The 25,098-nt window shown below is 40.7% G+C and overlaps 2 protein-coding genes across 2 annotated transcripts; both read left to right on the forward strand.

Moving 5' to 3' along the window:
* The first annotated feature begins 12,200 nt into the window (after window positions 1–12,200).
* Window positions 12,201–13,752, forward strand: foxe3 (forkhead box E3). The gene has a single exon (XM_061779576.1). It carries the CDS (start codon window positions 12,267–12,269, stop codon window positions 13,515–13,517), a length of 1,251 nt encoding a protein of 416 aa, XP_061635560.1. The 5' UTR covers window positions 12,201–12,266; the 3' UTR covers window positions 13,518–13,752.
* A 4,081-nt stretch (window positions 13,753–17,833) lies between these two features.
* Window positions 17,834–19,463, forward strand: foxd2 (forkhead box D2). Its single transcript, XM_061780489.1, is given in 2 exon segments — window positions 17,834–18,521; window positions 18,523–19,463. Coding segments are annotated over 2 exon segments (1,062 nt in total). The 5' UTR covers window positions 17,834–18,311; the 3' UTR covers window positions 19,375–19,463.
* Window positions 19,464–25,098: the final 5,635 nt, after the last annotated feature.

Genomic DNA, 25,098 nt, shown 5'->3' on the forward strand with positions numbered 1-25,098 from the left:
AGAAGCATCGTATAGGTTCCGCTTTTCTTTTTTTGACGGAAGCTTTAGGCGGGGACACCTGTAGCGTAATAATGACCTTCTCGGCTTTATCTGTTAATCATACATATATATACACAAAAGATCATTCACTTATCGATTATTGATAATAGTGAAAAATGAAATACACACTGACTAATTTGACACGTGCCTTGTAAACACACCATAGAGTAAGGAGTCTAGGGTTCAGGGTACAGGGCCATATGTAGCTCTTTCCTCCTACTTCTACTGTAGAAGTAGAAGTAGGAGGATTAATTAATAAACATGTTAATTTGAATTAGGTCTTTCATTTTTGAAATGTATTTCTAAATTTTAAGATTATGGTGCTCTTGTAACATTGAAACTTTTTTGTTGTTGTTGTCGCTCAAAATATACGTCACAAGTTGTGATGTGTGACAAATGGCGTCAAAATTTATTGAGCTATCGGTAGGCAATCCAAGAAAAGAAACGTTTCTGAAGAAAACAAAGTGTTTAATAATACGTGCTACATGAACTAAAGTCAAAACAAACAGCACTCATGCCTCACATATGACAGTTAACAATTGTGTGCCCTGATGTGCTCAAACTGTATGCTGAGGTTCAGAGCAAAAATCACATTAACCAGGTAAAATAAATATTTTAATTGGCTATTGTTTTGCAAATATATATTTTCTAATAATTATTTTTAAAAAAAAGTAATTTTAAAGTCAAGTTGATACTGATCACATGCTCCACATAAGATAAAATGATGATGGAACAGAGAAGCAAACGGCATTTTTGGTTTGCTGTAGGGCTCAGTTGTTCAAAAGCTGTAATCTGGATCAATATTTTCCTGGTTTTGAAATCCTTTTTTTTTTTTTTTAATCCCAGTTGCTCAAAGCAAAGTTGGATTATATCAGCCTGATCCAGATCAAAATTTTCAAGATTAATTAGAATGCATATCACAGTGAAGGATACTAGGTGTGTGAAACAAAACAAAAATAAAAAAATATTTTCAAAATTGGTACAATAGTCAGCATTCTGTGTATTTATTTAAAGAAACAAAAAGTACAGAAAATACAAATACAGTACCTCATTTTCATTATCTTTTACCAGTAAGACCATACGTGTACCACAAAAAAATGCAAAATAAAAAAGCAAATATACATTCCATGTGCTTTAAGTTGAAAGTTAAAATTTTAACTTTGAAACATTAAAAATCAAGGTGTGCTATTGAGTGTTTCGGAGTTCTGAAGAGGTATTTTGCATTCCTCAACTACTTGTGAATGAAACCTCAAGGAGTTTGCAACATAATACTTGCTTGTATTGTCCTGCACAATAATGCCACGAAGCAGAATGTCGCTCTCTGTGATGATCTTTAATCTCGTAAATGCTCTAAATTTCCTTCTTCAACATTGCAACATTCCTCAAATCTTTCCCCACCACAGAAATTCCCATCGGGATCAATTTTACTGAAAAGCTTCCGAGATGGCCTCTGAGAGTTATGGTAGTATCAAGCAAGCCTTCCGGTTCTATAATGTTATGTCTCATCGTTTTTAAGTTTTCAATTTTTTATATATATATTTCTAATATTTATTTTATTTTTTAGGTTTACTTCCTAACATCTTTTCTCAACGTCATGGTGATTGCCTCCACTTAGCAACGGGCAAATTAAGCTTTTGTGAAGCACTTGACCCACTTCATCAAGTTGTTTGGAAAATGGGTTCAGTTCTTCCAGCTTCAGGTTTAGTGATCTCGCCTGAAGTGGATTTCTGTCCCATTCTCCTGTTTATAGTATACGCCTGTCCTGTGTCAGATCGTCTTGTCTCCTGTCACATCTTTAACCACCCATTGTCCTAAGCTGGACTCCCCCCCATGTTACCAAGAGTCCATGCTTTTGTTTCTTGCGCTTCCTGAGTTTGTTGTTTGTTTGTTTGTTTACGCCTCCAATTTCGCTGCAACTTCTTTTTTTTTTTTTTTTTTTTTAATTGTGATGGGCAGATGAAACCCCATGATTCACTGAGGTTTTTCCAGCCAATTGCATCGCTAAATGGTTCAATACTAATTGAAACACTGAATACTGTTTATATATTTATATATATTCAAATCGCGCTATCAAAGTAATCAATTATTCAAATAATCATTCGACCATTAGGTATAAGATAGTTGGGATCCAATATGTGCATGAGCTCCCATAAGTCAAAATCCTCCACAATGGACAATGGCAAAGAGACTTTTGTTACTTAAGACAAAGTCTTAACGAACAAATTGTGTGGTGATCCCCGCCTGTCTGAGCTGCTCTCGGCCAACACGAGAGACAATGGCAAGGTAGCGGGTGTGGCCTGGGAGGAGTCTGGAGGAAAAGGATTCCTATAACCCTTTCATTGATATGAAAAAAAATGAGTGTAAGTGCACCCAGAAGTTAAGAATAGTCCCATGTAAGACTTATATTGGTAATGTATCCAGTGATATGGTAAGTACAGTATCGTGAACCCCGTATGTTGTGGGGCATACGTTCCAGATCCGCCTGCAATAGATGAGAATCTGTGATAGAAAGACAAATCTAGAATAACTTTTTTAAACTTTAAACACACTTCAACTTATGAAAATGCTCATCGTAAATGTATTCGAACACAAAAAAAAAACCACAAAGCATAAACTGTATTGGAATTGTAGTGTAGGGTGGCGTGTGATGTCCGGCTGGGAGCTGTGGCCGACAGACGTGTGCAGAGACATTTTTGGGGTCAGGGGCTCTGGCCAAAACAAAGGGCACAGACAACACAGTCAATTATACGACAATTAAAAAGGATTTGAATGGAGGCTACAATGTATATAAAAAGTCAACACACCCCTGTTGAAATGACAGGCTTTTGGAAGAAGAAGCGTGGGCCTGGGGTGCAAGGCGAGATCATATGTAGAATTCTTATAAAGACTCAGACGCTCGTTAGATTTCAAAACACTTTGGGTGAAAATGATGACAGAGAGGGGAATATTTCTTTTAAATATTGATGAATGAAGAAAAATGGGCTGCAGCAAAAAGGCATTTTTTTTACTCAGGACAAAAGGCCAGGTGCTTGAGCACCAGCAAGTGGCTATGTATGCACGTGCCTGGTGGGCAACAGCCGCGTGAGCGTGAGCGTGCTCATTTTGTTACTGTTCTCCCAGCTCCAAAGTGAATTGGTGACTGTGGCTCTTCTTTCCCACATGTGAGGGCATGACATTATACTGTAAAACAAAACAAAAAAAAGATTTAAAATCTGCAATACAGCGGAGGTGCGAACGATAAACTGCGATATAACTGAGGAACACTGTATGACATGACGATGACGTGTACGATGAATTGCACTCATTGCAGAGTCTCTGGGACTGGATTCATCCTGACCTTTCACAACTTAATGAATTTCAATGATTAAAGGTTGACCCTTTGTGTAAAGGCCGAGCCATCTCTCAGCACCAACCAATGCCACCAAGACTCATTTCTGCTTTGAGGTGACAATAAGCACAGTTAATCAAAGCAAATATCTTATATTCTGTGACATCTTGTAGATTGAATTATAATATTTGAATAGACTTGGGTTGTTTACTTTATTCTCTGGTGTATAAAGACATAGTCAGAGAGAGTGGGTGAGGAGAAGAGTGAACAGTGCATACTCAAAGACAGCAGCGTAAGGAGACATGAGGTCACTGAAAGAAGGTCCTTGTCTGGATTTTTTTTTTTTTTTTTTTTTTTTTCAACACCCCCTTACCTTGCTCCGAAACTGTGACGTCCAATAAAGTAGTGATTCTGAAAATTTTGGGGTCCAGGGACCCCTTACAGGGGAATTTTTTCCCCAAGGACCCCATCATCATCCTAACCTTACTACCTATATGCCATGGATTTTAAAAAAAAACATTTTTTAGTCTCAATTTAAATATTAATGACCTGTTTAGGTTCCACCAAACTCAAATAAATCAAATTACACCGGTAACTTGACTTAGGAGTTGAATTTGTTCCATGACCAAGCTCATAACTCAATTTATCAAATTATTTCCCCAATTTAAAATGAATTGAATTACCATTTATCTGTTCCAGCCACTGAAAAAATACACCACAATATTTGTGTTCTGGTTTTAATAAAGAACAATAGCACAGCTAATTTGTAAAATCTATAAAAATAATAATAAAAGAGAATGTAAAGAAATAAAGTACAGACTATGTAGGTATAGCAGTCACCAAAGATACCACATACTGTACACAGTACTGCGGACCCCCAAGTCATGGCTCACAGACCCCTGAGGGTCCAGGGCCCCAGTTTCAGAACCACTGCAAAAAGCTACTTGTTGTGTCACTGTGACCTCATCTACACCTGCACAATATACTAAGATCCCATAAAGGAAAACCTGCCTTTAAAAAGATTATGCTCAGGTATTAGCAATATACTTACTGTTTATTTATAAAATACATTTGACATATATAAGGCCGATTTCTATCCTGAGCTTTTCATAGTGTGCCTAATAAAGTGACCTGTGGCTGAATGTGATTAAATAGTACACACCCATGCCCCGGCTCCTCCTCCCATTGCGGTAAAGCAGTTACTCATCACTGCCCAGTCTGCTCGTCTGGTCCACATAGCCTTCCAGGAATGCCTGCCTTATGTGGGGGAAAAAAACAACTGGAGGCATTTATGTCGGAGCGCTACCACATCACGCGGATCTCGTCACATCTCACAGAAGCACATGCTGTTGTGTTCATGCATTTATCCAATGTTTTTATTTTATTAGTCATTTACAGTGGATTCAGAAAGTAGTAGCAGTTCAATTTTTGTGGATCTAGCTGTACGCTGAAATTTTGTACATTGGTTTTCCCTCCCTATTGTATTTTATTGTTTTATTTGATTGCATTCGATTTGATTTTGTTTTATTTTATTATGTTCAATTGTACAGGATTTTAAATTGATTTACTGTATTGTATTGTATTTTTTATTGCATTTTAGTTTGTTTTGTTTATTTGACTTTTTATTGTTTATTTTATTGAATTTTATTTTGCTTTTTATTGTAATGTATTTTATTTATTGTATTTTATTTTACTGTTTTATTTGATTTCATTAGGCCATTGTACACTGCAACGACAATAGAAATTCTAATTCTATTTCTGTGGTTTTAATTTATTGTTTTACTCTATTGTCTTTATTGTATTTTATGGTATTGTATTAGTGTTTTATTGTATTGTATTGCACTTTGGTGCATTTGATTTGTTTTTGTTTTATTCTATAGTATTTTATTTTGTTCCATTACACTACATAATTTCTTTTATTTTATTGTTGAATTTTATTGAATTAGATTTTATTGTTGGATTTAATTGTGTTTTGCTATTTTTGTAGTTTATTTTATGTTGCTGTGTCTTGAATTTTACTGTGCAGTTTAGTTTTATTTGATTGCATTTTTGTGTGTATTATTGTATTGTATTATACTATATTTTATTTTATTGTTTCACTGTAGCGTATTTAGCATTTTATTGTATTTTGATCGAGTATATTTTATTGCTTTTGCTGTATTGTGTTCTATTTGATGGGGTTTTATTGTATTTCTGAACACCTGCTGTGACTGGGAATTATTTTCCCAGTGAATTCTCAGAAATGGAATCCATTAAGAAATGTTTACACTATGACTGGATGTATGAAAGGAATTTAAAGGAACGGTATCTGGAAAGGCACAAAACCTCAGAGTTAGGCCCTAATCACAGCCTTGGCAAGTTGGCCCGCAGCCTTCTTTTTCACCTCATTCACGTGGCACTCATTTCCTAAAATTGTAATTGGACAGCTTATCCCGGACCGACGTTTCCTCACTCGGACGTTCGTTCCGCGCGGACGATCCTGGAGCCTGTTGGAGGTCACAGAGGAGTTCACCTGGAGGTGTTTGTCCAAGCAGAAATGACAAGACGACTTAGTACATCTTCAGTGTCAGTAGAGGTCAAACGTTGATGTACCTGTGTTTATGGTGCAATCGCGCTCAGTAGACTGTAGACCTCCGCCAAGGCCGGACAATCCTTTGAATTGGCTCGAAATTGTACACCATGATACATACCACATACAGTATGGTTGAAGATTATCATTACGTTTAAGACATCAGGCACTGGGAAATTCATGTAGAAAAATGTAGTGTCTCATAATGTTAACTGATAAAAGACAATTCCTTGAGGAACACTTTTATCTAGATCTGTAACAAAATGTAATGGATTCCATCCATCCAGAGTGGCTACCTTCATGCTGCATCCAGTATTGTGAATATACAATATGTTGACATGTATTTATGTAAATAATCTGTTAAGGATCCAACAAGGAAACAATGGACAATTGTTTAGGAAGACCTGGATTTCTACTTCCAGTTGGTGTACTGTATACTATTATATTTTACAAATATGGTCCATCATTTTCAGGCATGTTAACTATGATTTCATTATTTCGAGAGTTGTTTTTTTTTCCATTTTTGTATTTTTTTTTTCTAAATTGTGTAGTTGAATTTCTTACATGCTAGGAATAAGCTTAACTAAAACTAGAGGCGGACTACACCCAGAAATGGTTATCTATCGCAGAGTGACTGTTTAGGCTGTTACAATGTGAATTACCACACTACTAATGGCCAAATTAATGAAGAATGCGTGAGTGGCTGGGGGTGAGCTGTGGCTGACAGCAGCTTCTGCGTGGGTGTGTATACGGGAAGAAAAATACAGAGAAAAACAAAGCACTTAAAAAAGGGCAAATGTGAAATGCGATATAGCGGGAGGACACCGTATTGACGTATGGTGCAGTTTTGATTGAGCCCTGTGAAATCTGCCTAGCAACAAGATGTCAGGCTAATAGATCACACAAGCAGGAAAAATTATAATTGTATTGTTGCTCCATTAAATTCAATTTTAACAGAATCAAATATAGTTTTGCTGTGAACATTTTTATAAATTTTCGAGGTGAGCACAGTGTCCGTGATGGCTCTCTGTCAACTGTGTGAAAGTTTGCAAATCACAAACGTGCATCATACGAGCAAGCATGACTATGTGTGTGTGTGTGTATGGGTGAGAACCATGGGCAGTGCTTTAGCAGGGCAGTGTAGCGTGCAGTGCAGGAGCCAGCAGAGGCGGCCCAGGCGAGCGCAGCCCCCGCTCCCCTGGTAATCCCTGCGTTTTCAGGAGCCCTGGCCCGTACTTGATGAGCTTGAGCAAGAAAAGGTTGCGCTCTGGCGTGTGTTTCTCCCCATGTCACTCTCTTTCTGTCTCTCACTCTTTTATTCACCCTCTTTTTCTCATGCACCTCCCCCCCCCCCCATCCTGTCCTCGTTCCCTGGAGCCACTTTTGCGAATGAGTGGCTTCCAAGTGTTAACTCAGCAACTTTAGTCCACCCCACTCACGCATCCTTCTAGTTCTCATCACATGTCAAAGTGTCCTTTTTGGAAGAATACTCAAAATTAAATCTCTCGAAATCGAATGAGTCTGGTCTGGAAGTATAATCAATCTGCACGACATGCTGTGATGCCTCCAAAAGAGAAAATGTTATTTTCTCAGAAAACAAGCGATGCTCTTTGTTTAGGTTAACTTGGGGGTGTTCTAGGAGTCTTACTGCGACCATCTAGCTACTCGTAGTTGTTAATTTATATAATATGCCAAAACCACATTGAATAGTTATGACAGTGCATGACATGCGCAAAAAGCTCAGAAAGAATAAAGGGACAGGGTTGCTCAATTATTACTTCTACAACCGTCTATCTACCTGTCGAGTAGTCACAAAAATTAATATTCAAAAATGACCTTGAAATATTCATGACAATATGCTGTTATGTCTATAAATTGAGTTGACCATGGAGTTACTCCATTAGTCCTTCTGCAACCAACACAGTGGCTATAGTGAATATAATATGCCAAGAACACCTTGAATAGTTATGACAGTGCATGACAGGCTGGGATACCTTGAAAACAAAAAAGGATTTTCTCATTTTAAAAAAAAAGATGCCCTTTGTTTAGTTTCCCTCAGGGTTGCTCCATTGATCCTTCTACTCCCATCTGTCCCATTTATCTCGTCGTCGCTACCATGAATATGCAAAACCACCTTGATTAATCATGAAAGTGTATGACATGCTGTGATTCCTCAAAAACAGAAACAAACAAAAACACCTTTTCTTGGAAAACAAACAGATACCCTTTGTTTAGCTGTTTAGTTGCTCAACTGGTCCTTCTGCAACCATCTGTATTGGTAGTCAGCATAGTGACTACAATATGCCAAACACCTTAAGCAGTCATGACACTGCATGATATGCCCTACAAAACCGGAAAGGATTTTATTTTTCGGGAAAAGAATAGTGCCATTTGTTAAAATGAACTCAGCGTTGATCTATTGGTCTTTCTACTGCCATTTATGAATCATCCAAAAGTCGCTATAATGAATATGCCAAATCTGCCTAAATATTCATGACAGTGCATAACATGCTGCAATGGCTAAAAAATAAATAAATAAATAAATTGGGTAATAAATCGCTTTTTTTTTTTTTTTTTTTGGGGGGGGGGGTATTCAAGAAAAGGAAACCCAGATTAGACCTTGGCAGATAACGTCTCCAATGTGCAAAAAGCAGAGAGGTAAGTCAAGGTCAACGTGTATCAGAATGATCGGAAAATAAATATAGCGAAGGAAAAGCTCATCATCCAAAGCATACCGCATCATGGAAGCAATGTTATGACATTTATGGATTCAGGGAAGAATGAATTCAGATAAGGGCGATTTTGTGTTCTCATTCCATACTGTATATGCTCCAATATCATACAGCAATGCAATACTGTACATACTGAATAGAACTTCAAAGGCATTAATCATCATCACTGCTCCACTGTAGGTGCCCGCTTCCCGTCATCCTGGGTCCGCCAACACAAAGTAACCCCCCCAGAGATGACTGGACCCCCTCCCAACTCGACCACTGCTCAGTCAGACAACACTAAGCCCAGCTAGCTACTCACAGCCAGTGGCTAACAGCTTCAGACAGGCGTGGGAGCAGGACTGTATCCAAGCAGGATCTGCCCCCAGAGCTGCCAGGTCAGCCAGGACAAACAGGGGCTCAGACCAGGAAACGGGCCCTCTGCCTCGGGGCCCGAAGCCCTCTTGCTAATCCCCCTCCCACAGCACCCTCTCCAGAGCCTCCCTATACCTCTCTGCACCTCAACACTGGCTATTTCTCTCTGGTCCATCCAACTACTGACCATTATTCAACAGTTAGGTCCAACCAAGCAATTTAATTGAACGACAGTCATTCCACATGTGCTGTTTTACAGTACAACAGCACTCGGACTTTTAAAGTGCACATATTTTGCCAGCCCAACTTGTTCTAGTATTTGGTCTCGTAATCTTGTCTCTATAATGCCTCAGTAAACATGTAAAATATGAATTAAAATCATCCATGCATTCCCAAGTTCCAGAGTTTTTCTTCTGCTGAGAGGCCTGAAATCAGGTCATTTGAAGTTCTCGAGATTTATCTTCATCACTCGCGAAGATCTCCACTTTCCTTTTCCGCTCCCGAGCTAGCCCTGTCAACATATCAAACACGTTTGCGCTCACAAGTGGCTCTTCTACATGGAGGCAAGCAATCAGAGGAAAGGGGGCGGTCTTAGCCAAATATAGGCAAAGTGGATACAAAGCTGGGTCAAACAGAAGTGACTGTCAGAGGGGTCTTTTCTGGACTCTCGTATTACAAAACCAAGGTGTTTTTTAAATGAAATTGACACTTTTTTGTGAGTTTTTATTAGGCCGATGAAAAATCACCACTGTTGGTCAGCCTCTTCTACGAAGCGAACAATGGGGCAACTTGGATCAGAGACCAGTTAGCTACTATCACTGCCAGTCGATTGTGAAAAATAATTTTATGATTTTTGGTTTTCTGATAAGTACAGTACGGGGAAGGCTAGATCGCCCTGATTGTAAGATTAGCTGGATGGTGGTGATTAAGGCAAAACACGGTAAGTAAACCTTATCCCTGTGAGCTTGTTTCCTCTGGCTCTGTCAAGGCATTTAGTCCTTCTCGAGCGAGGATTAAACACGAAGACCACGACACACAGCCACAGTACAATTGCACTTGTGCTGTTAAAACAGCACACGGTGGTAATATTTTGGAGACGAGCGTAAAGATGGCAAACAATGAAAATGAATAAAAATAAAACAAGAATACAACTGTTAAATATCTTCGAGTCACCAGCAGCTTGCTAGTTAGGTCAATAGCTAGCTGGCTAGTGATAGTGTTCAAATGCTGCATTACATCACTGGTTGTGCGAAACAACATATTTAACAGTGTTGTTGTTAGAAAGCTGATACAAACCTACCTGCCAAAGTCAGCTGCCAAAAGTGACTGTTGACTGTTGACAGACTCGTATTTCAGTGGTTGCACTGTTAACGAAAGCAGTTGCTGGACTATTTGTGTTGGTGGAGCCGATTAAACAAACAAATCATAATTTGTTGTTGCTTATACTGCTAACAAATAAATGGCGCTTCTACAACTGATCTTTACTCACTGATGGCCAGTTTCTGAAATTTGGCTTTGCGCTGTTTTACAAAACATTAGATTTATGTTTGACAGTCAAAATATTGTTTAAACTTGCAAAAAAAAAGCTGTGAATTTATGAGTTTTCTCTCCCTCATCGGTGAAATATTGACACAGATTTCAGACTTGGCCCTGCAAGTTCCTCTTATCCCCAGCAATTATCTTCATCCCTGCATCTGCTTAAATAATCAATTAGAAGTGTTGTTGCACTGCTGCATTTAAAGGCTGTTGTCTGCATATCAGTTGTGTGCAGAACCGTGTTTTCACTTGAAAATCCGAAAGACAACACGTCTGGTTTCCGACCAGGACACTGTTTGATGATCACTTTCGGAAAATGAAAATGAAATGGAGGGATATTTACTTTTCTTCCCCAAAAGCTTTGATAGCTCAATTGCTTGTTTTCAGTGGCTTGTTATTATTTTTCAATTGCCGTATTGTCCGTCGAGTTTGCAGTAGCACAGAGCAGCTCTGCGAGTGTTGTTTCTGCTCTGAGTATACAGCCGCCATGCTGGGAGAACGGCACAGTGACAAGGACCTCAAAGTAGCACTTATTTTACTTTACTTAATTCTTACGTTCCATCACTTCTCACAGGCCGATATTGTACTTTCTACTTCACAAGATGCCCCCATTTGCTATAATGAAGAGAACACAACGAGCTTTTCATAGAGCTTTTTTGTTGTTTTTTTTTTTAGTTTCTAACGATGTCCAGTGACCTGAGGCAATCAAACATTGGACGGAAAAAAAATCCACAAATCCACCCATATGTGCAGTATTAATCATGTACTGTTTTGAATCCTTGGCAAATGTTTTCGATGAACTGAATTTGTATTTTTTCCAAAAGACTGCAGGACGTTATGAGGCGATCATGGAAAAATATTGTACATATTTAAGTAGCTTAATTTAACACAATCCTGAGTATTCTATGTAGAACATACGTATGCATGGTTTGAGAAAGGGAATTCATTGACAGAACATTTGGCAAAATGTAAAAACAAATGAAAATAGCGAAAAGAATTATCATAATTTTAATCTCGTAGCACATTTTAGAGCATTTTACCACTTTCTTCTGTTATTTCCTGTTTAAAGACACACATTAACCAAATAAAGATACACTAACTCCAAATGTGGCAGTTTTGGGGTGAATTTACTACCTTAAGTTATTCGAACAACATATTTAATGCAGCAAATAAACTTACGTGTGAAAGCATATTTCGCGGAGTAATTTCTTTAACGTTTTGCGAAAACAAGAAAGAAAAACGATTCAACTCCACAATACAAACTGATAAATGAATACCTCTTTTCTCGCCATTACCCTTCTAAAGCCATTTCAATATGTTGATGTCATTTTATTTAGGGGATGTTTGCATTCAAGTCATTGTGAAGGACTGTATCTGCCAGTGCTGACCATTTCAGTATCATATCAATCCAGATAATGCAAACGCCAATACATCACATGCATTTTTGTTTTCTATAAGGACTATATGCCCAAAGATAGGCGACAATGTACCAAAAAAAAAAAAAAAAAAAAAAGACAACTGTTTTTGTGCAGCTGCAACCTCGTCATCAGGGAGCTAGTTGCGTCATTGCTCCCCCCCCCCCCCCCCTTATAAAACTGTCAGCGCCTCTGCATCTCACCTGGAATGACACCCAGCGCCCAATACAGGAGGACACTACACAAGCTCTAAAACCTATTTCCAATATAGACTCTTGAATTCCTCGTCTTCTATGAATCTGGCAAACTACTCGTACTACTCTGGCATGTGCAACATGACCGCCGAGACGCAGCACTCTCCCGCAGAGGTCAGCCCGGTGGTCCTGTCCCCCAACGTCAGCCTGGACTCGCCGCTGCCCCCCTTGATGCTGCAGGCGGCCCGCTCCAAGGACGGCGTCCTGATCAAGTCGGAGCCGCGGGTGAACAGCCCCGACGCCGACGACGGGATCGTGCTGGGCCAGACGGATCAGGAGCACCTGCCCACCGGCAGCCGCCGCAGGAAGAGGCCGGTGCAGCGGGGCAAGCCCCCCTACAGCTACATCGCCCTCATCGCCATGGCCATTGCCAACTCCCCCGAGAGGAAGCTCACCCTGGGGGGCATCTACAAGTTCATCATGGAGCGCTTCCCGTTCTACAGGGAGAACTCCAAGAAGTGGCAGAACTCCATCCGTCACAACCTGACTCTCAACGACTGTTTCGTCAAGATTCCAAGGGAGCCCGGCAGACCGGGGAAAGGCAACTACTGGACTCTGGACCCCGCCGCCGAGGACATGTTCGACAACGGAAGCTTCCTGAGGAGACGGAAGCGCTTCAAGCGCACCGATGTGAGCACCTACCCGGGTTACATCCAGAGCTCCAGCGCCTTCACGCCCACCCCGATGGGCAGGCCCCCCTATGCGAACAACCTGTACGCGGGGATCGGCTCCGGCTCCGGCTCCGGCTCCGGCTCCGGCTACGGTCCCCAGCTCGCGGCCTCGTCCCAGCACCCGACCATGCTGCATCACTACCAGACGTCCGCCGGGGTGTGCCAAGCGCAGCCCCGCATGTTCAGCATCGACAACATCATCAGCCCCCAGACGATGGGGGAACTCAACCCGCAAGCTCTGCAGTGCCTCAGCGCGGGCGACCTGGCCGCCGTGACCTCCAGCTGCTCGGTCACCGGGGCTGACCCTTCGGCCTGCTTCCAGACCCAAACCATCAACCAGTCCGCCAACATGTTGAGCAGAAACAGCAACATCCCCTCCTACCCTTATTCCTCCCCGGCCTCGCCTCCCAACCTGACCGGCATGGCCCAGTCTGGCTTCTCCCCCGGCAGCTCTCAGATGTACTGCCCGAGCAACAGGCTCTCTCTGCCGGCTCTGCGGCCGAGCGCCTGCGCGGAGCACACGGAGCAGCTGCTGGGCCTCTCGGGCCCCATGAACACTTACAACAACTCGTACATGAGGCAGGCCAACTTTGCACCGGGACTGGAGCGATACATGTGACAGCCTGACTTTTTTTTTTTTCCTTCTTCTAGGGAATCATCACATATCCTCATCAATATTTCAGCATAACTAATTTGACTGGAAAAGGATCAAGCCTTGCGATCAAACATTCCACTTTTTCCAAGCCATTTATATTTTTGACACATTCCATGACGTTTCCTCGTGTGTGTTTTCATTACGTTTGAATGTAATTATGTCTTTGTTTTCAAAACTTTTTATCAGTCTAGTAGTCTGAAATAAATGCCTTTTTTTTTTTTTTTTTTTTACTAAATTGGCCTTGTACCGATGACGGTTTCATTATACTTTATGTAGCCTACACATAATTATTGTTATATTATAGAATATAAGATATTCATGTTTTGGATTAATTAGTTATTAACCTGGGGGTTACGCGATATTTTAAAAAGTATACTGCACAAATAACACGTTGAAGAATAAATAAGTCACTATATTACAGTCCGAGAATATGTGGCATGCCTGCAATATACAGCCGAGTGCGGATTGAATTTCTTCTTGAGGGATATTTTTATAATAAATACAAAATCAATGTAACATTATTCATCCCCAAAAAGCTATCCAAAAAAAACCAGCCACACAAATCCTGCAATATGTCAGGCTCCTTACAACTCAAAATCTCTTAGACGTTAAAAATGTCCAATTGAATAAATATCGGCTGCTGTAATTGAATTTGTTATATTGGAATTTTAGCTGTACTGAGTTATTGACTTTTGCAGCCGTGACAGGATCATTCCTGAAAACAGCAACCAGTTAAAACTTCCGCCATGAAGCAGCAATTTGCATATTCTGCGTAATTATCATAACTGATAAATGTATGTTTATGGATTATTAAACGGTGATATTCATCTCAACGGGGCGGGGGGAAAAAATCAAAACAGAGGAAATTATAATGGAAGGTAGCAGGTTTCTGAACTGGCCACTCTGCAGTATCATCGCAGGCTAATATTTGTATTTCTTTCTGACTGTAATCCGCCCGGTTCTATATGCTTCTATCACATGAAAAATAAACAATATTGTAAATAAATCTATCAAAGTGCAAGAGATACAAACAAACCTCTTGACCAAAAATGGCATCCCTTGAGTGAAGGGTGCGTTGTGCAGCGGAGGATTCGTTTAAACCTGCGACAAGGACTTTGTTTTTTCATACCACGTCAACATCATTTTTAAAATGTGAGCGACCCCACATATGCAGTAAGAGGCCAAAATGATCATTTTTTGTCTGAATAAAGTCTCAACTTGCTTATTAGCGGGTCTGCTAATACAAGCAAACGCACAGTAAACATTTCTGATTCTTCATATTGAGACTGGGACAAACGGCCTTCACTACTTTTCTCCTGCATGTAACAGATATTCACACTTACCACTATCCCATTTTTGTCTTTCCTTCAACCCCTTGTTTTATTTCTTTTTGCCAGCAACAGCTATTGATATGGGCCAATGTCAGGCGTTTCCTGAGTCCCTCTTCAGTTTGGGGCCCCAGGCAATCGCCTGGTTTGCCCTGCCCTGTTCCGTCCGTCACTGGTGTAGTGTAATCCAGACGACAAACACAACGACAATCGCGATTCTCCTCAGAACGAGAAGTCTAGCATAGTACCGACATTGACCAGTGGGAGGCACCATGGCGCCACAGGTTATTCAGACTGACGGAACATACAAGGAAGGAGTAGTAGTAGTTGCAGAAGAATTGAAATAAGATAGACTAACTATTTATCTGCTAACCCCGGCGATTGCAAACTCTTCTCGTCGTTTTTATTGAGAACGCGCAACACAAACAGTCGTTACCCTATCCCCTTCTCAATTGCCAAATCGCGGAGTCTGTGCTTGGTGACCTATGTCTACAACACGCAAAAGGATTTGCAATGGAGTTTAACATTTACGATCGTTCACCACGACTGCTTTCTGAGCACAGTGAGCAGAGGAAAAAATAACTTCAGGGGGCAAAAATGCATATTTTTGGAACATGGGCGGAGAACATTAAAACTTCACACAGGAAGGCCCGGATTCAAACCCCAACCTCAGAACTGTGAAGGTGATGTTCTAAGCCAGGGGTGTCAAACTCATTTTTGTCACGGGCCACATCGTAGTTATGACTTCCCTCGGAGGGCCGCTACAAGTGCGAACCCATATAAATGAAAGATTACCTCATATACTGTAATTACATACAGTATACAAAACACATTGATGAATAACCAGTTTTGAAATCAGAAGCCAATAAATACATGTTTTTCGACGATTACAACTCTTTTCAAAGTGGGATTGGTAACAAAAAAAAAATGTTTGCAAATATCTCAATGGGATTACACAAGAACACAACGAGCAATTTTGATTCGCTTTCGCGGGCCACATAAAATGATGTGGCGGGCCGGATCTGGCCCCCGGGCCACCAGTTTGAGAGCTGTGTTCTAAGCAGTAAACAACATCTTTATTATTGTGATTCTACTTTGCAGTGGTGTACAAACGCATTGCATCATACTGAGAGCTGGCGCTAACACTTTTGGTTATTTTCATGGAGGATCCACTGCACTGCAGACACATTTTTGACATACTGGCTTTGAGCAGCAGAGGACGCCCTAACCTCACAAGTAAGTGTAAAAAAAAACAACAACAACAACAACAACAAACAGACAGATGTGGATTGTTGTCCTCTCATGATTTGTCATATGTACTGTGCATCATATGACAAATGTAAAAACATAGAGTCAACAATTAAACTACATATAGTCAAAACGATGCAATTGTCATTTATTATAAAGTCTACAAAAGTCATTTGGAAATAAATCTTGAAAACAAAAAAAACATTACCGTTAACGTATGATATTTGGTCAAGTTCCAGTGTGTGTGTGTGTGTCTGTGTGTGTTAAAGATATTCACAGTCTTTGATATTTGTGGGACTTTATTTTGCTGATTTTAAAAAAAGAATGCTTTTATAAAAAAAAAAAAACAACACTGTATCAAAGTTATGCAATGTTGTGCTTTTTATTGCGTGAAATCAGTATTTGATCCCAAAACAAAACAGTTATTAAATGTGTTTCACTCAATACAATTATTTTTTTTTTTTAATTTAATTTGGGATGTTTAGCATTTTTGACAGGTATTCTGCATCATAATTGTAATTGAGACAATTTACAAATGCAGCAGGGGATAAAATCTTTATTTCCACCACATTTGCATCCGATGCATTTCTCAGATTTTTAACCCAACAATAATGGCCACAAGATGGCGTTTGTCACTTACACTTTGACTCCACCATTTTTACCTGCACTTGCCTTTTTTTTTTTGTTTTTTTTTTTTTACATTTATTTGTCTGTGGATGAATATGTACAATATGAAGTCTTGCACTTTACTCACCCGTCTGTTGAATTAATAAATAGTATGTAATAATATGTTATCTTAGCTGTCGTCTGTATAAATTCTAAGATGATGTAAAAGCACAACACGTCAACAATGCAGTTGATTATGGGGCCGTATGAGGAGTCAGAAAAACAAAAACAAATTGTCGTCTACTGGCCCTTCGCTTTAACATTAAACTTTAAGATTACAGAAAAAAAAACAAGAAACGAATACTGTGATTTATTTTAAAAAAAAAAGAAAAAAAAGAAAACATTGCCTGAACCATCATTGTCACATTGCAATTTACCTGTTAGCCCTGAGGCGTGGAATTAAATTGGCCTCTCATTATAGCAGCAACAATTAATAACTATAAAAAACAAAAAGGAATTATAACTAAAACAGCTAATCACATTATTAACATAAAAAATATATTTTGTCGTTATTGGAAGATTTTATGTTCAAGATATAAGGCTAAAAAGATAAAGTTGGTATTATTGTCGTTCACAATAATAATAATGGAACATTGGACAAATGGACGTATTTTGGTTCTTAATTGCACAAGATAATTGACATCTAATTTGAGAGAGCCAAGATGTGGAATACCAATTATATGCAGTAATTACTTGCAATAAATACTCTTGATGCTAATACTGAACTAATAATAATGATAAAATCAAATGGTTGTTGTGTTTCTGTCAATCATGGGAAACGTGATGAAGAAAAATACATTTCATCCCAAAAGATTTGAAATATTCAAAAACGATGGTGAAATGTCGAATAACTCCAAATCGTTTTTTTTTTTTTTTTTTTTTGGTCCTGCGTTTTTAATTGACAATAAAAATATCAACGTTAAATTATGATATGTAAATGTTTTCCAGTTCCTGTGTGTGTGTGTGTGTGTGTGTGTGTGTGTCAGCGAGTCACAGATCACGTGAGCAGGGTGCTCCTATAAATGCGTAAAGGAAGCAGCCGAGGCGAGCGTGACGCTTTCGGGCTGGGATTCCTGCGCCCGACCTTCTTGCAAACGATCGTGCTCATTCTCGCGTGAGTTTTGAAAAGTAACGTTTGATACGACGTGACATTTTAAAGGAGGGAAGTCGCGGATCGGAGGAAGGTCGGCGATCTGCGATTGACTTGTACGCCTGGAGAGAGAGAGAGCGAGAGAGCGAGAGAGAGAGGGGGGGGAGAGAGGGAGAGAGAGGAGAGCAGAAGTTTCCTGCTGGATGACAACTCGCGCACCCACAGCTCCGGAAGACGTCAAAGGCTGCAGGTCATTACTTCTTTTTTTTTTTGGTCCTCTCTCACTTTTGATAGATTCTAGAACCATGTGTGCGTTGAGTGCTCGGGAACACGAGTGCGGCCAAGTTCTGGTGCGGTTCTAGTGTTGTCGGGCTCTCGAGGAGCAGAGGAGGAGAGGGGAGGGGGCGGGGGTGCAGGACAATAAGGATGACTTTAGGGACGGATATGTCCGACAGCTCTGCATTGTCCGATGATGTGGACATTGACGTGGTCGGGGTCGGGAAGGACGGAAAGTACGCGCAGCACGACTTCAACCTGGACTCCGATGATAATTACTCCCAGAACGCCGAGGAAGGGGCGTCCTCGCCGGGCCTGAGCAGCTCCGACTGCCCGGCGGAGCAGACGGGGGCCGGCGCCGGTCACGGTGGCGGGCGACAAAGCGAGGAAAAGCGCCCTGGTGAAGCCGCCCTACTCCTACATCGCGCTCATCACCATGGCCATCCTGCAGAGCCCCAAGAAGCGCCTCACCCTCAGCGAGATCTGCGAGTTCATCAGCAACAGGTTCCCCTACTACCGCGAGAAGTTCCCCGCCTGGCAGAACTCCATCCGGCACAACCTCTCCCTCAACGACTGCTTCGTGAAAATCCCACGGGAGCCCGGCAACCCCGGCAAGGGCAACTACTGGACGCTGGACCCGGATTCGGCGGACATGTTCGACAACGGGAGCTTCTTGCGCAGGAGGAAGCGCTTCAAGAGGAACCAGGGCAACGAGATCCTGCGGGACGCCGGAGGCTTTCTCCCCGGGTTCGGATACAACCCGTACGGATACAGCTACGGACTCCAGCTGCAGAACTTCCACGCCGCGCACAACCCGTACCACCCGCACCACCACCCCCACACGGGGGGCTCCTTCCCGTTCCCTAACGTGCCGTGCACCTTGCCCTCGCCCATCTTCCCCGCGGCGCCCCCTCCCTTGCCCATGGGCGCCGACTTGAGGAAGCCCTTCTACCCGTCCTTGGCACCTCTCAAGACGGACTCGAGCGCCCCGAGCCGGCCCTCGTTCTCCATCGACAACATCATCGGCGCGGCGGCCAACTCCACCGCGTCGTCGTACGGCGCGCAGCCGGGCGGCCAGGCGCACATCCTGGCCATGCTCAGCCCGGCCCTGGCCTCCGCTTCCAACCACTTGAGCCTGTCGCAAGACTTATTACAGCCCGGGACGCACGGGCAGACCTTTGCCAGCAAAAACTTGAACACTTGCCCTTTCTAAAAAACAAACAAACAAACAAACAAACAAACAAAAAACAAAACAAAAAAAAACACCCCAAAAAACAAAAAGCATTTTAAAAAAAAAACGCCCTGAACTTGAATTAAAAAAAAAAGCCAAATGTGGTTTTGTCCTATGTGAAGGTACGCTGAGCATTAGGGGGGAAAAAAAAAAAAAAGTATTGTGTTTTGGCTCCATAAGAGGGTTTATTTATGCTTTGTAAATAGGTGCATTTGATGAAACAGTGATCCATTTTAACATGCATTAACGTGGCCTCCATTTTGTGTTGTACGCCAAATAACGCCCTGTTAAGTTAAGTGTGTCACCGAGAGGAGGGGGATTTTAACATTTTGAGAGAGCTTGTTTTTAATGACGACATAGGTGGCACGTGACACAGACAACTCAGGTTTTTAACTTAGAAAAGCACATGCAGAAGGTGCGTTCAAAAGAAAAAGAAAAACCCCATCGCCCCCCCCGTCCCCCGCCCCCCGAATCTCCTGTACATAGTGATTATTTTAAAAACAAATATTTTGTTGTTGGTTTAAAAAAAAAAAAAAAAGCACATTACCTCCATTCAAACTTGTTTCATGGTTGTATTTCACATACAGTTTTATGTCATGTGTTACCAATTATAGAAAAAGACAAGTGTTTATGATAGGTCTCTCTCTTTTTTTTTTGGTTGTAATGATAAAAATAAAAAAAAAATGTGTGCAGGAAAAACAAATCTATTTCTAATCTTTTCATTGGAAGAACGGTTTCATGTTAACTGTAATATTATTATGTATTCGAAACGAAGGAGGGTGGGTGGGGATGGTGTGTGTGTGTGTGTGGGGGGGGGGGGGCTTTCATTCATTGAATTTAAATATGTCAAAAACACGACGCTGGATTTCACCGGCTTGGGGGGCAACATTCATCCCCGTGTGTGGCTCTTGCTTTTCTTCCCCCCCCCCCCCCCCCCCCCCAAAAGACCCCTTTTGTAAAGGGCCTTAAACTCCGCACTGAGCAAAACTTGGTGGTTTCTAATCGAAAGTGGACAATATCCCTATCAGCCCTTTAGATTTTGTGCAGAGAATTAAGGGGGCTTTCGTTGCTAATTTGTAGCAGCATTTTCATTGGGGCTCCTAATCCAGCCTAATTCTCCTCGCGGGGCCGTTTGTTGACGTTGTCAGCGCGGACCCCCGGCCCGGGAGTGGGGGTGGTGGTGGGGGGGACTCAATGCACGCACAGCGAGGGGTCCCGCTTTGGCCGACCCAATACAGCCACACGCATAGGAGCCTGAAAAGCAATGTTCTCAAAGGGCCCTCGGTTTTACAGGGGCCTCTTTCATGTCATCGGTGTTGTCTCGGAGCACGGATGAAAAGAAGCCGCGGGGGACCCCCAAAACAGGCCCAGTTGTCTTTTTAGAGCGGAGCATGTTTGTGGACAGAAGGAGGCTGCATGTGAGGCTTTTTTTTTTTTTTTTTGCTTTGTGCGCAAACGCGCGGACAAATTAGTTTGCGGGTGTTTTGACACGTGATTATTGAGGATGAAAGGCGTGGGAGGGATGACGTCATGTCTGCTTTTAAAAAGGCCTTGAAACGAAAAGCAACAACATGCTTCGTTTAGTCCGTGCACAGCTCTGCTGCTGCTGCTGCTGCTGCTTTCTGCAAAAAAACGCCTTTTTTGGAAAAATTATTTTGTAGCCTCTTCTGTGTATATGTTAATATATCTTCCGTACAAAAAAAAAAAAAATGCTGTCTGAAAACGATAATAGCTCACATTTGGACTGATATATCCATATCAATAACTTTTTGATAGTACGTGATAGAGTCAGAATATTAGGAACAGCTCTCAGCGCGTAGTTCCCCACCAAAATAAACATACTGTTATGTTAATGCAGGGTGAGCAACATTTTTCCCTATCAAAGTCAAATAAAAAAAAAATAAAACAATTATGATTACTGTTATTATCATTTTGAAGTCTAATTTAATTATGATTATTTGTCGATTTTTAAATTTTTCTTTTAAAACACAAGACCTCTCATATTATATGTATGTCGGTTCTCAAGCCCCCCAAAAAGGTTCGACACAGATGATAACCAATACTTTGATATTCTTTCAGGTGTGATAGAACTACCAGAAAAGAGCTAAAGAACCCTCGCGATGTACGATGGTGCGATGTAGAACTGAACCTTCATTTTATATATTTTTTACAGTGTATTTTAATTACAATGAGCATTCTGTGGGATCTCTTTAAATAACAGCACCTCTGATGTTTTCATTTCCCTCTTGGACTTACCCATTTATAAGATTAAGTCCCAATATAGAAAAAAAAATATATATGTATATAACAAAAAAAAATCATGCATTGTCAAACATTATCATATAAAGTACTGATGAGAATACATTAATTTATTGCAAAATACATGAAATGATTCCCATCAAGAAAAATAGCTTTTTTTCCCCCCACAGAATTTAGTATTAATACATTTAGAATTTAGAATTCTGATTTGAATTCAGATAAACGGATATATATATATATATATATATTTTAACTCCCACTAACCTGATTTTGGAGCCCATGCAGTGCATAAGACTCGTACGGGTGTGCTTAAAATGCCGTTGCTTGTGCACGACTCTCCTAAAGTTCTGCTGGACGGATGATGAGCATCATCCGTCCATTAAAGTCTCTGCATGAAACTGTGAGCGCATCAATGGAAGCACGCACAGAAGAGCACAATCGAATGGAGTCTCATTCAGACACGCACGATAGAAGATTACAGGCTACGGCGAGCAGAAATAGACCTATGCTCTTCTTGGGAAAAAAAAAAAAAAACGAAGGAAAATACACCACAACAAACAACTCGTACACCCGGCGACCATCTTGTCTTTAATTTAATTTTTTTTTTTTTTGTCTTCACTTCAACTGCACGCTTCTGTTTGACACCGGGACCACCCACACGCACCGGCTCTCCCCACGGAGAGAGAAGACAGACAGCGCGTCTTTATTTAGCCACCGCGACGCTCGTCATTTTGCGTGACGTTGTCTCAAAGAATAGTCAAGAGCGATGCGTGACGTGACAGCCAAATCACTCCGAAAGTGCATTTATTCAACCCCCGCCCCCACCCTAACCGCTTCCATATGCGCTGTGGAAGCAAATGCATCATTTTATTCGTTAGGTCAATATTTTCAAAGATTTCTTATGATATATACGATGATGTATATTTATACCGTTAGCTATTTTTAGAGCGTGTGACAGGAGGGGGCTTAAATAAAATCGTTAAGCACAAATCTTTCACCACCTTGTCAATACACTTGTACCTCTGATCGATACATCTTCTTTAGACTTGAAGGACACAAGGGCAGTGTGTGTGTGTGTGTGTGTGTGTGTGTGTGTGTGTGTGTGCGTGCATATGTGCGTGTGCGTGTGTGTGATTCTGTGTCTATGTTTGGTAATGATGTCAATAGGCCTGCTGCATTTTAAAGCTATTTTAACATTTTCTGTTCTTTTCTTTTAAATTATTATTATTATTATTTTTTTTTTTACAAATTAAACAAATTTTGTACGGAAGCGTATTGCTGCCACACCCAAAAAAAAAAAAAAAAAAAAAGGTTCACTATCAAGTTATAACGTGATATGTTTCACGTTATAATGTGATAAATTACACGTTATAGCGTGAATAATTTCATATTATAACGTGAAAAGTTGCACGTTATAACATAATCCGTTTCACGTTATAACGTGAAACTTATCATGATTTAACATGAAATTAATCATTCATCATTCATTATAACGTATAATTTATCACACTATAACGTGAACCATATCACGTTATAACATGAAAAGTATCACGTTATAACATGATAGTGAACCTTTTTTTTTTTTTTTTTTTTTTGGTGTGGCAGCAATACGCTTCCGTAATTTTGAGTCTAAATCAATGCTTTATATAAAACAATGTAATATAGCCCACTTCATTAGGCACACCTGCACCATAACGACATCTACTAACTGAAATCCTGGCTTTAGAATAATAGTAAGTCTGAGGTATTCATTGTACAATATGTTACATATTACATACTGAGAGCTATTCCGAATACTTTGGTTCCCCTAATTGACTCCACAAGGGAGGCAAGCCGCAATCACTATAATAACCACATTATTCAATCGATACCTCTATTTTTGTGTCCAAACCCGAACTGAGCATCATTATCACTGTAAAGGGAAAATCCATTTGTGAGCGTTATGAGATGGTCGGGCTCCATAAATCGCTGCACCCCTGCCCCCTCCCACTATGCCACCACCGCGCTCATCATGCTCACCAGCAGACTCCGTGTTTTTTTGCACCACACAAAGGAATCCCGCGCTTAATTAATGTAGAATGTGTAAATAAAGCCCAGGACAGTCAACTCCCCCATGTGCCAGAACATAATATGAACTTTGGAAGACACAAGCGAGTAAAGAGAACACCTGCAGTTGGGGGGGGGGGAAAAATAATAGACGAGGAGGACACGAGACTTCCTCAATATCAGCAGGTGATTCATTCTATGAGCCAACAACTTGTCAAAGTAATATGTGACATTAATACATAAAAAAAAAAAAAAAAAAATCACATTTTCCTTTAACGATGCTGTATTGAAATTACGCGTCGTTTCTAAGGTTGTATCAAAGGTTCACATGTACAGTATTGACATTTTATTTTGGAGTTGTGTTGCAGATTTTCCTGCAAACAAAACCATTTACAGAAATAACAAATACAAAATAACGCAAATCAGCATTAAAAGTGGGACTGTTGACAATGTAGACAATTTTAGATGTGGAATGTCAATCGTCACTTATGAGAGACTTGGACTATTATACATTTTAACGAGCATATGATTGTCGTACATTTTGCTGACAATTCATATGAAGCTTTTATATGCGAGTACAATTATTCAAAATGCACTTCATTTGCAATGATTAAATTCGTATCACTGACACCATTTTGGACTCCTCCATCACTTTTGATAAAGAGACGTGCAGTTGCTACATGATCTGTGTGTGCATGTGTGTGTTTGTGTGTGTGCGCGTGTGCGCGCGTGACACAGTCGTGCGTTTATTTAACTGCACTTTCCCTTTGAACTTTTAGTGAGGACATTAGGCTCACGCTGCGATGCAAAACAAAAAACAACAAACAAACAAACAAACAAACAAACACACAACAACGTCATTATCCAATAGATGTTTTGTGACCGTGTACGAAAACAGGGAATATTTAACGAGAAGGAGGTAAAAATAGTCAGTGAGAAATGTTAAAATGGTCTTTAAAAGATATCAAATTCAAACTTTTACACAGTACATTTTTTTAATTATTACTTCATCAGTCGCGAATTCAAACTGTCTGTTTAAACTGTACAGCGATGAGTCATAGTAAATAGCACGTCATTTACGATCAATTAAAGACACTGACGTCATTGTTGAGACTCCCTAAGAAAAGTGAAAACGAAACTTTGTTTAAATTGACATCTAATCTTTTTTCCAGCGTGAAAGTGTCGTGTGTGTGTGTGTGTGCGCGCGCGCACGTGTGTTTTCAAGAGGAGGCAAACCTCGCGATAAAAATGGACTGTATCCAGAGTGAAACGCGATCATGCCGAGGTCGCGAGGCCAAACTTTTTAAGACTAATGTTTATTTAGAGAAGTGAGGGCTGTCTATGGGACTCCCCGTTCTAATGTCTTTGCCAGACCTGACTGCGTGGACCACCAGGCAAGCA

This window comes from Phyllopteryx taeniolatus, chromosome 7 (genome assembly GCF_024500385.1).
Source record: "Phyllopteryx taeniolatus isolate TA_2022b chromosome 7, UOR_Ptae_1.2, whole genome shotgun sequence".
Lineage (NCBI taxonomy): Eukaryota > Metazoa > Chordata > Actinopteri > Syngnathiformes > Syngnathidae > Phyllopteryx > Phyllopteryx taeniolatus.

Excerpts from the sequence above, each read along its gene's own strand:
- foxe3 (XM_061779576.1), top strand. The coding sequence starts at position 12,267 with ATGAATCTGGCAAACTACTCGTACTACTCTGGCATGTGCAACATGACC.